The 18,545-nt window shown below is 34.7% G+C and overlaps 1 protein-coding gene across 2 annotated transcripts; it reads left to right on the top strand.

The window, feature by feature from the left end:
- The first annotated feature begins 5,071 nt into the window (after positions 1-5,071).
- On the top strand, positions 5,072-18,096 carry rfk (riboflavin kinase). Of its 2 annotated transcripts, none has more exons than XM_062024282.1 (5): positions 5,072-5,228; positions 5,314-5,604; positions 10,021-10,172; positions 10,876-10,978; positions 17,411-18,096. In XM_062024282.1, exons 2-5 carry the CDS (start codon positions 5,523-5,525, stop codon positions 17,578-17,580), a joined length of 507 nt encoding a protein of 168 aa, XP_061880266.1. In that variant the 5' UTR covers positions 5,072-5,228; positions 5,314-5,522; the 3' UTR covers positions 17,581-18,096. The 2 variants fall into 2 exon arrangements, with proteins under 2 accessions (XP_061880266.1, XP_061880265.1); XM_062024281.1 differs by having other exon boundaries at positions 5,311-5,604.
- Positions 18,097-18,545: the final 449 nt, after the last annotated feature.

The following is an 18,545-nucleotide window of genomic DNA, read 5'->3' as shown; positions in this document are numbered from 1 at the left end:
ACAATGTTGTTTTTGCTTACTTTCTCTAAAAAAAAAAAGAGTCACCTTACATGAAAACAGAGTTGAAGTCGACTTCTTTGTGTGGAAAGGATTCCCAAAAGGTCACTTAGCTCTGGGCTGGTATTTTGCTAGATGAAATTACAGCCTTCAACGCAGCCAGACATGTAATACATCACATATAATTACAGAAGCTAACATCTTCATACAGTACATTGGCTAGTTTTCATGCAGACTGTTGTGGTTATGGGGAAACTATGACTTTTTTTTATTTTTATTGTGGCGTGGCCTAAACAGTTGATTTTTATTGTAGTTCACACAATTAATAAGTAAAAAAAAAAAAGGTAAAAATATGGGTCCGAGCCATTTTTTTAGGGTTTTGATATATATAAAACAAATACATATGATGGATTATTGTTTTACATCTAATAACTTGTGGAGGTGCAGATGTGAATAGGGATGATGTTTGATAAGAAATTATCGAGTTCGAGCCCATTATCGAATCCTCTTATCGAGCCGATTCCTTATCGATTCTCTTATCGAGTCCAGATAGGTTGTTGTATATGGAAGAAAAAAAACACAATATTTGGTTTAACAAAAGCTCATTTTTATTTAATAAGAAAAAAATAAAATAAAATAAAGAAATAAATATTGACTGTTGTTACCCACCTAAAAAAATAAAATTAAAATAAATAAATATTGACTGTTGTTCCCCAAAGTATCTTAAGTGGGATTTTTCAGAAAAACAAATATATACAGTAACACAAAAACAACCTGTCTCTGTGATCACTAGGAGCCTAAATGTTGTTGGAGTTAATTTACATATTTTATGGAAGGTGCTTTATGTTTATTCAGCCAAAATGGGACTATTTACTTTATTTGCATGCTTAGAATAATTATTACATTTGTCTAAATAATTTGATGACGTAACTGTTTGATTGCATGTATGGCGGAAGCATCTGTGTGGTAGGTTGGTTTTTGGACACAAGGTATTATGGGTAATGGCAGTCAGGTGCGGGGGAATTGAGCCACACAGTTTTTTTTAACCTCACTCTTACTTTTTCTAACTCTTTTTTACTGTAACAAACTCGCTTCATTTTGCCATTCATTTGTTCCCACATCGTTATTGTTTTACGTTTTGAATAGATTAAATTCACAAGTGAACTATACAAAACGAAGAGGAGCGTCTGGAGTTGTGTTTGTTGTCGCCGCAGTAAGCGGAGCCAGGAGAAAGTAGAGGAGCGTCAAGCTAAAGGCTTCATTAGGAATCTACAGGTGTATAAATAATAATATAGTGTTAAATAAAATCAGTCCCTTGGGCACGAAACTGAAAATAATACAGCTCTCCAAAAAGTGCACTTCCGCTGCTATTGGAACATCCTTCTGGGGTCCATCAGTGTGGCCTCCTCCAGGAATGACTCCACGACACCTTTCTTTAACCTTCAGGTTATATACAGCCGGAACATGTTTCATCATGCTTGTTGTACTTCCCCCCCTTACATGAGAGCGAAGCCTGGCAATAATTGCAGATAGCCGTTTCCCCGTCGTATTTTTTTGTAAAATGAAGCCATCCCTTGAGGCGTTTTTTCCGGTCCATTGTTGTTGCTGCTTCTGTATCTGCCGCCGAATGACTGAGCTACGTCACTTCCTGGGACGTGCCACAGGGCATTTCCTGTGGGACGGGATTCGTTCCCAGGGATTCGAATAAAGAACCAACTCTTTTTCTTTACTATAGTGGCCTCGATAACGAGAACCGGTTCTCAAAAAGGGATTTGAGTCCATGGAATCGATTATTTTCTTATCGAACGGTTCTTTTCTTATCGAACAACCGGGAGAACCGGTTCCGAACATCATCCCTCGATGTGATGTTGTGTTTAATAACGTTGCACTTTTCCCTTGTTGGTGTTAATTGCAGCAGTAACATGGTAATATGTCCAGTGCAAGGTGCTCTTCTGACTCCCAGTTATTGATCATTTAGCATTTCAAAGAGTCTCCGGGCTTTTTTTTATTGGTGTAATAAAGTCAAGCTTCACATCTGCAAAAAGCCTCCTGACCTGTGGGCCCTCGGGGGGCCGCCTCACGTCCTAACAATGTATATTCATCATCTTCACATATGCTAAAGATGTCATGTCGTGATGTAGTTACCAGTCAATTATGACAGAACATTGCTATTATATTATTATTATTAAGGCTCACTGTGTAGCACTTAAGAGGCTTCATTGGGTGGAATTAGATCTAATGTTGAAAGAATATGTTTTAATTTAGCGTAATCACCTGAGTGATTACTAATAGGTAATTAGTGGAATCATCATTTGTTCAAAATACATGGCTCACATCATCTGCATAGGGACTCTGGTCCTCGTCTACTGAGCTTGTTTAAGGAATTATTCTTACTTTTTTTTTCACAAAATTAAGTTATGTTTGAATGTATGGCAAAATAAAGTATAAAGCAATAATGAAAACATGGCTTATTAATATCTGCGCTGGGTCATACGTGCCATTTTCATTTTATTAATATTGCTATTTGTTGTATTAAAAATCATACTATTTAAAATTAATATGTACTTTTTTCAAATCCAAAATTATCTATTTTTTGCAATCAATTAAAACTTTTGTTTCCTAAATGGGGGGAAATGGTCCATGAAACGCAATCCAAGTGCGCCCTCTAGTGGATAAAAAACAACATGTCTACTTACTCCCTATTTTGCAACATTTTCCTTTTTACTGAAGAGGTTATAACATCAATATGTGTCAATAAAGCCTTTTTAGGAAACGCATCTCTCATCCCCCAGACTTTTTTTTTGTTTCCTCCACTTTTGAAGGAAAAATGTGCTCAAACAATCGCTTTTTTAAAGTTATGTGATGAGCCATTTCCTGATGACAATAAAGTATCTATCCTTACAATAATTTTCCTGACAATTTAAGTTAACAAGTTTTCCCCCCACGTAACAGCCTTTTTTTTTCTTTTTTTTTTTTTACTTTTTTATTTCAACAATTATCTTCACATACAAATACCATCTTTTCTTTTCATCATTTCTTGATTGTATGTAAATGTTGCATATTTTAGATAAAGTTTTATGAAATTCAAAAACTACAGAGCCCCTAAAGGGACATGGGGGAAATTTATTTTTTTATAATTTTTTTTTTTAGACATGTATCTTGTGCGCACAAGAAAACGAACGAGAAACTTTCTCGTACACACGGGAAACTTTTTATAAATTTATAAAAAAATAATAATAATAATAAGAATTTTTTTTATTTTTTTAAAATTTTTTTAGACATGTCTAAAAAAAAATTTATAAAAAAAAATTATTTAAAAATAATTTCACCCCATGTCACTTTAGGGGCTCCGTAAAAATCATAAAATAAAAAAAATAAAATAAAATAAAAACAATAAAATAAAATAAAAACAATATGAACATTAAGATATACAAAATCTTGCATACATTTTTCAAAATGTGGACATTAAAAATATTTTTCCAACAGTAATCCCGATATGAATTACCAGCCATGGATATAAATGCGGAAGCATCGGACTAGTTTCCGGTCACAAAAAATGAATTTTACCTTTGCAACCTCATTATACTATTGGCTAAGTTTTATATTCATAAATGTAAGTTTCTCAATACCCCACCTGTTTGTTGCGCCTTTAAAAAAGAATTAGAACTCTACTTTAAAACACTCTCTACCTCTAACAACCAAAAAGCTGTGAAAACTATGATGCTGTGTTCCAAATTTGGATTATTTACGGGACGTGTGAGCCTATGGCTTTACATTTTGTTACATATATATATATTGCCTTCTAATTTAGTTACTTTATTGAGTAACTGGCGCTGTTTTTTACTGTTTTTGTAATTTTTCTGTTCTTGTTTTGATTATTATTATTTATTGATTGTATTTAAACGTTGCATATTTTAAATAAAGTTTTAAGAAATTCAAAAACATCAAATTAAAAAAATAAAATAAAATATGCAACCTTGAAAGTAAAACTTTGTTTTTTGGACATATTAAAGATTAAGATTAAAGTACCAATGATTGTCACACACACACTAGATGTGGTGAAATTTGTCCTCTGCATTTGTCCCATCCCCTTGGGGAGCAGTGGACTGGCTGAAGAAAGGTAAACACTTAATCAATATCCTACTGGTGGCTTGTAAAAAGACCATTATTAGGAAATGGATATCCCAGGAGGGCCCAACTTTGAAGCAATGGATGGAAACAACAATGGACATATAAAAATGGAGAAGATAACTGCCTTTATTGATTATAAATTGGAGAAATTTACTTTATACTGGGAAAACTGAGTCATCTATGTCACGCCCCATAAGCCTGACTTTAATTTTTTGAATTAGTGATTGTACTGCTTAAAAAAAAAAAGGATTACTCCCTATATGTGTATATGTGTGTATGTATATATATATGCATATATATTTATGTGTGTGTGTATATGTATATATATGTATCTGTTTATATTTTATTTAATTTCTGATTATTATTATTATTAATGTATTATTATTTCTTTTTTGTTTATTTAATTGATGTATTTGTAGATATTTCTTTGTTTTTCTGCTGTTTCTTTCTTTTGGGGGGGGGGGTGGTATGGTTGGGATATAAACAAAAAATATTTTGACAATTAGGGCAGACAACAGATATAAGATGTATGTGAATATGATGTAATGGATAGGAATGTCTGATGCTGGATGTCAATAAAAATAAAATGAAAAAAAAGAAAGAAATTCAAAATCAAAATTTAAAAAAATAAAAACAATATGAACATTAAGATATACAAAATCGTGCATACATTTTTTAAAATGTGGACATTAAAATATTCTTCCAACAGTAATCCCGATATGAATTACCAGCCATGGATATAAATGCGGAAGCATCGGACTAGTTTCCGGTCACAAAAAATAAAATAAAAAATTAATTTTACCGTTGCAACCTCATTATACTATTGGCTAAGTTTTATATTCATAAATTTAAGTTTCTCAATACCCTACCTGTTTTTTGTGCCTTTAAAAAATAATATATAAATGCTCTCTTTAAAAACGCCATCCGACTAGTTTCCGGTCACGGGGTGATGACGTCACGATGACGTAAAACCGCCTCCGTCCGCCGACTTATTAAACATGTCCGGGGTCTCTGCTGTACAAGCTCGGCGGCGTCACGGCGGGACCTCGCATTAAAAACTGAAGACTGGAAGAGCCGTCCTCACCCCCTCACCAACACCTGTACGGAAAGTTAATAAATAATATTACGTTTGTAGAATTAGCCCGGTATTCGCTAATGCTAATTGTTTCCTCACTACTCTAGCAGGTGAACTTTCCCTTCCTGGCGCTAACCTTTGACTACTAGCGTCACCCAGCCGTGTGACTCGCTCTTACACCCGCTGATAAGCAACTAAAGTCGGCCTTGGCGTCCGGACTCTCCCGTGGGGACGGCGCTGACACTTTAGCCCGTTTAGACTGCCTCGCTGTGTTCGAGGTCATCGGCTTCCACCATCGGCTCCTAGCAGACCTCCAGGAATGAAGAGTCTGCCGTACTTCTGCCGGGGAGAAGTCATTCGAGGCTTCGGGAGAGGCAGCAAGGAGCTGGGCATTCCCACAGGTAACTTTGACTTTAATGTTTATTTCAAACAGCCGCCATGTTTGTTCACAGGACAAACTAGTCTTTGATGTGACTTAGATAGGCGCATTCTCAACGTGTGGCGCGGGTACCGCTGCTGGTACGCGGGCTCCATCTAGCGGTACGCAGAAGTATTGTTGTTTTTTTTTAGCGGGTGTAAAATAACATTGGAAATGCGTAATCATGTACCGTATTTTTCTGACTATAAGTCACAGTTTTTTTCATAGTTTGGCCGGGGTTGCGACTTATACTCGGGAGCGACTTATGTGTGAAATTATTAACACATTAGCGTAAAATATCAAATAATATTATTTAGCTCATTCACGTAAGAGACCAGACGTATAAGATTTCATGGGATTTAGCGATTAGGAGTGACAGATTGTTTGGTAAACGTATAGCATGTTCTATATGTTATAGTTATTTGAATGACTCTTACCATAATATGTTACGTTAACATACCAGGCACGTTCTCAGTTGGTTATTTATGCCTCATATAACGTACACTTATTCAGCCTGTTGTTCACTATTCTTTATATATTTTAAATTGCCTTTCTAATGTCTATTCTTGGTGTTGGGTTTTATCAAATACATTTCCCCAAAAAATGCGACTTATACTCAAGTGCGACTTATATATGTTTTTTCCCTTCTTTATTATGCATTTTCGGCCGGTGCGACTTACACTCCGGAGTGACTTATACTCCGAAAAATACGGTATATCAGTGTTTTTCAACCACTGTGCTGCGGCACTAGTGTCGTGAGATGATGTCATTTCACCTAATTGGGTTAAAAATGAGAGATGTCCGATAATATCGGACTGCCAATATTATCGGCCGATAAATGCACTAAAATGTAATATCGGAATTATCGGTATCAGTTTAAAAATGATCTGTATCTGTTTCAAAAAGTAAAATGTATGACTTTTTAAAACGCAGCTGTGTACACGGACGTAGGGAGAAGTACAGAGCGCCAATAAACCTTTAAAGGCGTTGCCTTTGCGTGCTGGCCCAGTCACATAATATCTACGGCTTTTCACACACACAAGTGAATGCAACGCGTACTTGGTCAACGGCCATACAGGTCACACTGAGGGTGGACGTATAAACAACTTTAACACTGTTACAAATTGTGAACCCACACCAAACAAGAATGACAAACACATTTCGGGAGAACATCTGCACCGTAACACAACATAAACACAACAGAATAAATACCCAGAACCCCTTGCAGCACTAACTCTTCCGGGAAGCTACAATATATATATATCTATATCTCTATATCTATGACTTTGGACAGCCAGCGCTTCTGGCCACCGAGCCTGTGCTCCCCCTCAGAGCAGAAAAGAAACGGCAGATCAACTGGTCTAAAAAGGGGGTCTATTTAAAGGCTAGAGTATACAAATGAGTTTTAAGATGGGACTTAAATGCTTCTACTGAGGTAGCATCTCTAACTGTTACCGGGAGGGCATTCCAGAGTACTGGAGTACTCTATAGCCCGCAGACTTTTTTTGGGCTCTGGGAATCACTAATAAGCCGGAGTTCTTTGAACGCAGATTTCTTGCTGGGACATATGGTACAATACAATCGGCAAGATAGGCAGGAGCTTGACCGTGTAGTATTTTATACGTAAGTAGTACAACCTTAAAGTCACATCTTAAGTGCACAGGAAGCCAGTGCAGGTGAGCCAGTATAGGTATTTGTATATAAAGGTATATACAGTATAGGCGTAATATGATCAAACTTTCTTGTTCTTGTCAAAAGTCTAGCAGCCACATTTTGTACCAACAGTAAACAAAAGCAGAATGCTGGACGACAGCAAAGACTTACATCGTGTGGAGCAGACGGCGTCCACAAAGTACATCCGTACATGAAATGACAATCAACAATGTCCCCACAAAGGATAGCAACAACTGAAATGTTCTTGATTGCTAAAATGAGACAAGAGCTATAGTTATGCATGCTTAGTTATGGTTTGAATTCATATCCAACAATTGTGGGAATGACTTTTTACTGTCAATATCGGCTACTGAGTTTCATTTTTAATTATTTCTGCTGGTGGTGCGCCTCCACATTTTTTCAATGGAAAAAATGTGCCTTGGCTCAAAAAAGGTTGAAAAACACTGCTGTTTATAAATGATACAGATCAAAACAATGCAACTGCACTGTGTTTACGTGGCTTTAGATAGCCATCTTAACGTGGGATAAGGCAGGCATGTTGTCTCGTTGCTGATTAACAGAGATAGCTTTTTTGGCGGATGCTGTTTGCGCAAGAGTTGGTCAATGTTATCCAAGCTGGCAGCACTTGTTACATGATTAAACACTGAATAAACACACTCTTATCTACTCAACCAAATACGAAATAAACCAGTTATGATGTTAGCCTGGCAAGAGAAAAACACACTTAAGTCCAACGTGGCTTGCCGTCAATGTAAATAAAGTATCTTCACTCACACAAAGATATTTAAAAAATTGTTACATTTTAATGTTTTTCACCTGTCAAGAAATTGCAATTTTCTATTGCACAATATATAGATTTTACTTTTGCATTATGGCGACTTGTCCAGGGTGTACCACCCCGCCTACCACCCGAATGCAGCTGAGATAGGCTGCAGCACCCCCCGCGACACCGAAAGGGACAAGCTGTAGAAAATGAATGTATGGACTTTTGCATTACCGTATTTTTCGGAGTATAAGTCGCACCGGCCGAAAATGCATAATAAAGAAGGGAAAAAACATAAGTCGCACTGGAGTATAAGTCGCATTTTTGAGGGAAATGTATTTGATAAAAGCCAACACCAAGAATAGACATTTGAAAGGCAATTTAAAATAAATAAAGAATAGTGGACAACAGGCTGAATAAGTGTACGTTATATGAGGCATAAATAACCAACTGAGAAGGTGCCTGGTATGTTAACGTAACATATTATGGTAAGAGTCATTCAAATAACTATAACATATAGAACATGCTATACGTGTACCAAACAATCTGTCACTCCTAATCGCTAAATCCCATATGTCTAGTCTCTTACGTGAATGAGCTAAATAATATTATTTGATATTTTACGGTAATGTGTTAATAATTTCACACATAAGTCGCTCCTGAGTATAAGTCGCACCCTCGGCCAAACTATGAAAAAAACTGCGATTTATAGTCCGAAAAATACGGTATATGTAGTATTTACATATTATATATACAGTATATAATATGTACTGATATATTAATATATTATATTTTTATATAATATATAAAATACATAACAAATCCCAATAACAAATATTTAAAAAATAATAATAATTTGTTACATTTTAATGTTTTTCACCTGTCAAAAAATTTTAATTTTATATTGCAAAATATATAGATTTTACTTTTGCATTATGGCGACTTGTCCAGGGTGTACCCCGCCTACCACCTGAATGCAGCTGAGATAGACTGCAGCAACCCTGAAAGGGACAAGCTGTAGAAAATGATGAATGGACTTTTGCATTATTTCAATTCTGGTAATGTAATATTTTATTTTTCAAATATAATTTTAAGTCTTAAAACTCTTGACTTTTTTTTCATAAAATCCTGACTTTACTTGCAGTATGAGGACTTAATTATCTTAAAATATAAATATATATTTTTTACTCATATCTCACTTTTATTTTGAATAACCAATTATCGTGTGATTTAAATTTTGGAATATCATGGCTTTATTCTCACAATATTACAAGTAGGGCTGTAGCTATGGATTGTTCTTAGTGAACGAGGAATTGGTCAATGAGTTTGTTCGAACAATCGAGTAAACGGATAAAACAATATAAAAGCCTCAATGCAAATTTTAGGGAAAAAAGTTGAAATAAACAAAACATTTTCTGCTTTAGCCTTCATTCTATTTTTCTAATAAATGCACATCATCAATATGTGTATTAATAAAAATGAGAAGGAAAAAAAATATGTTTGCCGCCACACGCACCACCGCTCTCATGTATGCTCTATTGCAGCGGCCGTGCAAAAAGTCCCCGTTTTTAAATTTCAGGTCAATCTCTGCGGTCTAGATTTTATACATTTGTGTTAATTACACACCTTAAATGATAAATCAAAGTAACATAATATAAATCAGTCTTTTTCTAAAGGATTTAATCGTCGCAGCCCTAAATAAAAGTACATTTTCCGCAAAAATTATAATTTTATTTTGTCAATGACTAAGGTCGCCAAAATAATGTAAAATATTTCAATAAGACGTACAAAAACTACCATTTCTGTGTGATAATGCACCATTAGCATGATTATCAGTTTTAAAGGCAGACTATTTAATACTTCTCCAATTGCATGGGTTTACATTGTGCAGGTGTACCTAATGAAGGGTCCAGTGTATTGTCTTCTCCTTGTAAAAATGTCACTTTATTGTTTTTATTCCAGCCAACTTCCCGGACTCGGTGGTGGACAATCTGCCGGCGGACATCGGCACGGGGATCTACTACGGCTGGGCCTGCGTGGGCAACGGCGACGTGTACAAAATGGTGATGAGCATCGGCTGGAACCCGTACTACAAAAACACCAAAAAGTCCATGGTGGGTACCCTGTCAGGTTCAAACACTGATGACATCTATTAATCAGACAAGAAGCAAGGAATCATGCAGAGACAGAGTTCAATTTAGCTCATGAGGAGACACGTGTTTTGGGCTGTATTCTAGTTACAGATCCAAACTACGTTCTAAAAGTCCAGCCCGCGTGCTTCCTCTATTTATTTAGAAGGTCCCTGTTGTATCACTGAAGCTGAGGCAAGGGGGTAATCTTGACAACTCCAGTTAGACACGATATATGATTATACAAAAATGCGAATGTGTTGACGCTGGTGCTATCGCCCCGTCTATGCTTTGTCTGCGTCACGGTACCCGATGTTCGGCCTTGGCAGTCGGCAGGCCGAGTCTGGACACAACACTGATAGAGACGGCTTTGCACAGATAGAAAAATACCACTTCAGCACAATTGACAATAATTTATAGCAACGGCCCTTAAGCATAAAGTTGTGTGATAATATATACATAATTATGCTAACAGTACCCTATACCAGATTAAAGTGTTTTATCGGCTTAATGTGCACCAAGGAGGACAGAAGTTGGTCCTTTGTGGGGGAAAAAAATGGCCAAACTTTCATGGTTTCACTCCTTTTGGCTGTTGGCCTGAAGCTGACCGATTATGAACACATTATTAGTCATGTTGTCATCATCATGGAGCATTGACCACATTCACAACATGTCCTTGTTCTCGTAGGAGACTCATGTCATCCACCAGTTTAAGGAGGACTTCTACGGGGAGACCCTCAGTGTGGTCATGGTGGGCTACATCCGGCCAGAGAGAAGCTACAACTCACTGGGTAACCACACACACACACACACTCACACACACACACACACACACACACACACTCACACACTCACACACACACACACACACACACACTTTGGTCACGACTGAATAGTTTGTTTGTTGAATGCAAAAACTAAAGCAAGAGCAAACCTCTACCAAAGCTGAATAGTCATGTCACATGGTCACATGGTGTCAGGCTCTTCCTTATCAAGTCCACGCCAACCGGAATCATTTTTGTGCACATGGCCTACAAAACCTAACATTTGTATATATGTACTAGAAGTAGGGCTGGGCGATATGGCCTTTTATTAATATCTCGATATTTTTAGGCCATGTCACGATACACGATATATATCTCGATATTTTGCCTTAGCCTTGAATGAACATGTGGTCGGCACAGATTAATTTGATTAAAGAAAATTTATGATTATATTATGTTGCATTGACTAATCATTTAATGAAAATGGATGAAATCCAGACCAAATGGAGTACCTGGAACTTTAAATACGCAGACAAAGTACCTGGAACTTTAAATACGCAGACAAAATCCTTCATACCGACAGCCATCAGACTGTATAATGCATATGTTCCTTTTTGACTGTACTTAAATGTATAATAGACTGTATTTGTTATTCACATGTGAATAATGCTGTATAATAGACTGTATTTATGTTATTCACATGTGAATAATGCTGTATAATAGACTGTATTTGTTATTCACATGTGAATAATGCTGTATAATAGACTGTATTTATGTTATTCACATGTGAATAATGCTGTATAATATACTGTATTTGTTATTCACATGTGAATAATGCTGTATAATATACTGTATTTGTTATTCACATGTAAATTATGCTGTATAATAGACTGTTATTCACATGTAAATAATGCTGTATAATATACTGTACTTATGTTATTCACATGTGAATAATGCTGTATAATAGACTGTATTTATGTTATTCACATGTGAATAATGCTGCATAATAGACTGTATTTATGTTATTCACATGTGAATAATGCTGCATAATAGACTGTTATTCACATGTAAATAATGCTGTATAATAAAATATATTTATGTTATTCACATGTGAATAATGCTGTATAATATACTGTATTTATGTTATTCACATGTGAATAATGCTGTATAGTAGACTGTATTTATATTATTCACATGCCAATAATGCTGTATAATAGACTATTTGTTATTCACATGTGAATAATGCTGTATAATAGACTGTATTTATGTTATTCACATGTGAATAATGCTGTATAATAGACTGTATTTATGTTATTCACATGTGAATAATGCTGTATAATAGACTGTATTTATATTATTCACATGTGAATAATGCTGTATAATAGACTGTATTTATATTATTCACATGTGAATAATGCTGTATAATAGACTGTATTTATATTATTCACATGTGAATAATGCTGTATAATAGACTGTATTTATATTATTCACATGTGAATAATGCTGTATAATAGACTGTATTTATATTATTCACATGTGAATAATGCTGTATTATAGACTGTATTTATATTATTCACTTGTGAATAATGCTGTATAATGGACTATGTTATTCACATGTGAATAATGCTGTATAATAGACTGTATTTATGTTATTCACATGTGAATAATGCTGTATAATAGACTGTATTTATATTATTCACATGTGAATAATGCTGTATTATAGACTGTATTTATATTATTCACTTGTGAATAATGCTGTATAATAGACTATGTTATTCACATGTGAATAATGCTGTATAATAGACTGTATTTATGTTATTCACATGTGAATAATGCTGTATAATAGACTGTATTTATATTATTCACTTGTGAATAATGCTGTATAATAGACTGTATTTATATTATTCACATGTGAATAATGCTGTATAATAGACTGTATTTATATTATTCACATGTGAATAATGCTGTATAATAAACTGTATTTATATTATTCACATGTGAATAATGCTGTATTATAGACTGTATTTATATTATTCACTTGTGAATAATGCTGTATAATAGACTGTTATTCACATGTGAATAATGCTGTATAATAGACTGTATTTATGTTATTCACATGTGAATAATGCTGTATAATAGACTGTATTTATATTATTCACTTGTGAATAATGCTGTATAATAGACTATTTGTATTATTCACATGTGAATAATGCTGTATTATAGACTGTATTTATATTATTCACTTGTGAATAATGCTGTATAATAGACTATTTATATTCACATGTGAATAATGCTGTATTATAGACTGTATTTATGTTATTCACATGTGAATAATGCTGTATAATAGACTATTTATATTATTCACATGTGAATAATGCTGTATTATAGACTGTATTTATGTTATTCACATGTGAATAATGCTGTATAATAGACTGTATTTATGTTATTCACATGTGAATAATGCTGTATAATAAACTATATTATTCACATGTGAATAATGCTGTATTATAGACTGTATTTATGTTATTCACATGTGAATAATGCTGTATAATAGACTATTTATATTATTCACATGTGAATAATGCTGTATTATAGACTGTATTTATGTTATTCACATGTGAATAATTCTGTATAATAGACTGTATTTATGTTATTCACATGTGAATAATGCTGTATAATAAACTATATTATTCACATGTGAATAATGCTGTATTATAGACTGTATTTATGTTATTCACATGTGAATAATGCTGTATAATAGACTGTATTTATGTTATTCACATGTGAATAATGCTGTATAATAGACTGTATTTATATTATTCACATGTGAATAATGCTGTATAATAGACTGTATTTATGTTATTCACATGTGAATAATGCTGTATAATAGACTATTTATATTATTCACATGTGAATAATGCTGTATAATAGACTGTATTTATGTTATTCACATGTGAATAATGCTGTATAATAGACTGTATTTATGTTATTCACATGTGAATAATGCTGTATAATAAACTATTTATATTATTCACATGTGTATAATGCTGTATTATAGACTGTATTTATGTTATTCACATGTGAATAATGCTGTATTATAGACTGTATTTATGTTATTCACATGTGAATAATGCTGTATTATAGACTGTATTTATATTCACTTGTGAATAATGCTGTATAATAGACTGTTATTCACATGTGAATAATGCTGTATAATAGACTGTATTTATGTTATTCACATGTGAATAATGCTGTATAATAGACTGTATTTATATTATTCACTTGTGAATAATGCTGTATAATAGACTATTTATATTATTCACATGTGAATAATGCTGTATTATAGACTGTATTTATATTATTCACTTGTGAATAATGCTGTATAATAGACTGTATTTATGTTATTCACATGTGAATAATGCTGTATAATAGACTGTACTTATATTATTCACATGTGAATAATGCTGTATAATAGACTGTATTTATGTTATTCACATGTGAATAATGCTGTATTATAGACTGTATTTATATTATTCACTTGTGAATAATGCTGTATAATAGACTGTTATTCACATGTGAATAATGCTGTATAATAGACTGTATTTATGTTATTCACATGTGAATAATGCTGTATAATAGACTGTATTTATATTATTCACTTGTGAATAATGCTGTATAATAGACTATTTATATTATTCACATGTGAATAATGCTGTATTATAGACTGTATTTATATTATTCACATGTGAATAATGCTGTATAATAGACTGTATTTATATTATTCACATGTGAATAATGCTGTATAATAGACTGTATTTATGTTATTCACATGTGAATAATGCTGTATTATAGACTGTATTTATATTATTCACTTGTGAATAATGCTGTATAATAGACTATGTTATTCACATGTGAATAATGCTGTATAATAGACTGTATTTATGTTATTCACATGTGAATAATGCTGTATAATAGACTGTATTTATATTATTCACTTGTGAATAATGCTGTATAATAGACTATTTATATTATTCACATGTGAATAATGCTGTATTATAGACTGTATTTATATTATTCACATGTGAATAATGCTGTATAATAGACTGTTATTCACATGTGAATAATGCTGTATAAAAGACTGTATTTATGTTATTCACATGTGAATAATGCTGTATAATAGACTGTATTTATATTATTCACATGTGAATAATGCTGTATAATAGACTATTTATATTATTCACATGTGAATAATGCTGTATTATAGACTGTATTTATATTATTCACTTGTGAATAATGCTGTATTATAGACTGTATTTATGTTATTCACATGTGAATAATGCTGTGTAATAGACTATTTGTTATTCACATGTTAAAAAAACAACAACAACTAAGTGTTTATTGTTTATTGTGAGCGAACTGTGGTGCTGAATTTCCCCCAGGGATCAATATATTACTTTCTATTCTATTCTAAAGTTTCCACATGAGCGGTGCTGTGATCTGTGTGGCCATCAACAGCGGAGATATTATTTTATGAGTTAATACATTTGGTCATTTGTATTCATTAGAAAAAAGGGACATATGTGGCAAGCAGAAATATTTTTGTTTTTAACTGTTTCTCCTAAAACATGCATGGAGGCTTTAAAGTGTATTTTTATCCCATGACTTGATTAATAAATGATAAATGTCCAACTAAATAATCGATAGCTGCTGTCAGGTTCAAACACTGATGACATCTATTAAACAAGACAAGAAGCAAATAATCAAACAGAGACAGAATTCAATTTGGACTCAATATTGAGGAGAGTCGCCTTTACGCTGTACCCTTGCACAGTGTCTCAGCACGCTCTGCCAAAAGATTGCATGCCTCCTTCTTTTATTTTGGACCCTCCCCGACCACATGGCCACCACTGTTTCTAAAGGACAAAGGTCGCAAAAAGTTCACAGAAAAGGTCGTAAACAATTCACAGAAAAGGTCAGTTCAAAAAGAGTTTGTAAAATACTTCAAAAAGAGGTCGTCTGGAAATTGGGCCGATCCTGTCATCTCTCCGCTTTGAAATCCTTGGGTTAGAACAATATCTTTCTGTTGATTACCATACATGAAAGAACACAGGAACACCATCTTGCTTTCCCCCCTCACACACAGTGGAGTTTTATGAGTCTTACTCTTGGTAGGTTTCAAAGACAGCCTTTTGTCTTCTTGTCAGGAACTCAATGTAATACAAAGTTTTTGTGATAATTTAGAAACAATTATTGTAACAGCTGCAGCCCATATTTTTATGTTGTATTCAACCTTGACTTGTGGAATTATTCTATTTTACAACAATATAAAAGACGTCTTTGGACCTTTTACACTCACATCAAACCTTGTCTATGGCAGTGTTTTTCAACCTTTTTTGAGCCAAGGCACATTTTTTGCGTTGAAAAAATGCGGAGGCACACCACCAGCAGAAATGATTACAAAACGAAACTCAGCTGACAGTAAAAAGTCGTTGTCGCAAGTGTTTGATATGAATTCAAACCATAACCAAGCATGCATCACTATAGCTCTTATCTCAAAGTAGGTGTACTGTCACCACCTGTCACATCACACCCTGACTTATTTGGAGTTTATTGCTGTTTTCCTGTGTGTAGTGTTTTAGTTCTTCTCTTGCGCTCCTATTTTGGTGGCTTTTGCTCTTTTTTTGGTATTTTCCTGTAGCAGTTTCATGTCTTCCTTTGAGCGGTATTTCCCGCATCTACTTTGTTTTAGCAGTCAAGAATATGTAAGTTGTTTTTATCCTTCTTTGTGGGGACATTGTTGATTGTCATGTCATGTTCGGATGTACTTTGTGGACGCCGTCTTTGCTCCGCAGTAAGTCTTTGCTGTCGTCCAGCATTCTGTTTTTGTTTACTTTGTAGCCAGTTCAGTTTTAGTTTCGTTCTGCACAGCCTTCCCTAGGCTTCAATGCCGTTTCTTAGGGGCACTCACCTTTATTTTTGGTTTAAGCATTAGACACCTTTTTACCTGCACACTGCCTCCCGCTGTTTCCGACATCTACAAAGCAATTAGCTACCGGCTGCCACCTACTGATATGGAAGAGTATTACACGGTTACTCTGCCGAGCTCTAGACAGCACCGACACTCAACAACAACACAACATTTGCAGATTATAATTACTGCTTCGCAAAAAATATTTTTAACCCAAATAGGTGAAATGAGATCATCTCCCACGGCACACCAGACTGTATCTCACGGCACACTAGTGTGCCGCGGCACAGTGGTTGAAAAACACTGGTCTATGGAATATTATTATTGCAGTATTACTACTTCAGTACACCTTTTTATTATTGTCAGCTTCAGTAATAACTTTATTCTCTTAATATTACACTTCATTCTGGTAAAGTACAAAATAGTCGGCAACAGCTGTAAAGAACAAGGGGTCAAACTGACCTCTGACCTCTGTCGCCCCGGTTTGGCAGAGGCGCTGATCGCCGCCATCAACGGCGACATCGAGGAGGCCAAGGTCCAGCTGGAGCTGCCCGAGCACGTCAAGCTGAGGGAGGACAACTTCTTCACCAGCGGACATCACTGCACCCCCGTCCCCCCCACCGCCTCCTCCTCCTCACAGACTATCATGAACGGACACTGAGAGCCGTTGCCATGGCGACACGTGGATGAAACATGGCTTCTTTTCCAGTTTTGTATGTTTTTTTTCTTTTACGTGGCAACTAAATGTAATTCAATGTTAAATCTTCAACACAAGTCGATGTGGCTATTATTGTGTAGAACAACACACTATGCAACACACACACACACACACACACACACACACACTTGCTAATTACTGGGTTCTACAAAACTGGCCTGAGTGAGAGGTCACCCTCCTTCTTTACAGTTCATCCATTTGTTTGTTCCCGCCTGTCAACGGTCAAAGAATAAAGTCCACGAGCAGCCATCATTTTGTATTTATAATTTATTGTGGGGAGAAAAAAAAGGTCCTACAAGAAACGCCAACCAGAAAAGACTAGATTTAATTATGACTTGTGATGTTATTGTGCTTGAAGAATGTAAATATATCAAATACTTAGAATGTAATCTATCCTGTCAAATGTTTTTTTCTGCCGAGTGAAGCGTCGTGTCCGCATTAAAAGAACGACAACAACAATATTGACACCTACAGTGTGTGTGTGTGTATATATATATACTGGGGCGGTGCCAGCAACTTGAGGGTTCCAGGTTCGAACCCCGCTTCCGCCATCCTAGTCACTGCCGTTGTGTCCTCGGGCAAGACACTTTACCCACCTGCTCCCAGTGCCCACCCACACTGGTTTAAATGTAACTTAGATATTTGGGTTTCACTATGTAAAAGCGCTTTGAGTCACTAGAGAAAAAGCGCTATATAAATATAATTCACGTCACTTATTCATCCAATAAATCATTTGACCCAGTCTGTGTTTATTTTCCTTACAGTGTTCATGCATGTGCAAACTTTGCTGGAAGAAAAAATATATTTTGATCATTTAATGTTGAATTTAAATACAAATTTATAATTATTCAAATCATTTTAGTCTTCAAAGTGTATATTAAAAGGGTGGTAAATTGATTATGATACAC

Source organism: Entelurus aequoreus, linkage group LG17, assembly GCF_033978785.1.
Source record: "Entelurus aequoreus isolate RoL-2023_Sb linkage group LG17, RoL_Eaeq_v1.1, whole genome shotgun sequence".
NCBI classification, from domain to species: Eukaryota; Metazoa; Chordata; class Actinopteri; order Syngnathiformes; family Syngnathidae; genus Entelurus; species Entelurus aequoreus.
Note: the sequence above shows the minus strand (reverse complement) of the source record. Positions and strands in the feature narration are given on the sequence as shown.

Bases quoted from the DNA above. Each gene is read 5' to 3' on its own strand.
- rfk (XM_062024282.1), top strand. From the start codon at position 5,523: ATGAAGAGTCTGCCGTACTTCTGCCGGGGAGAAGTCATTCGAGGCTTC. The intron at 5,605-10,020 runs GTAACTTTGACT...TTTTTATTCCAG, and splicing joins GGAGCTGGGCATTCCCACAG to CCAACTTCCCGGACTCGGTG. The intron at 10,173-10,875 runs GTGGGTACCCTG...TTGTTCTCGTAG, and splicing joins AAAACACCAAAAAGTCCATG to GAGACTCATGTCATCCACCA.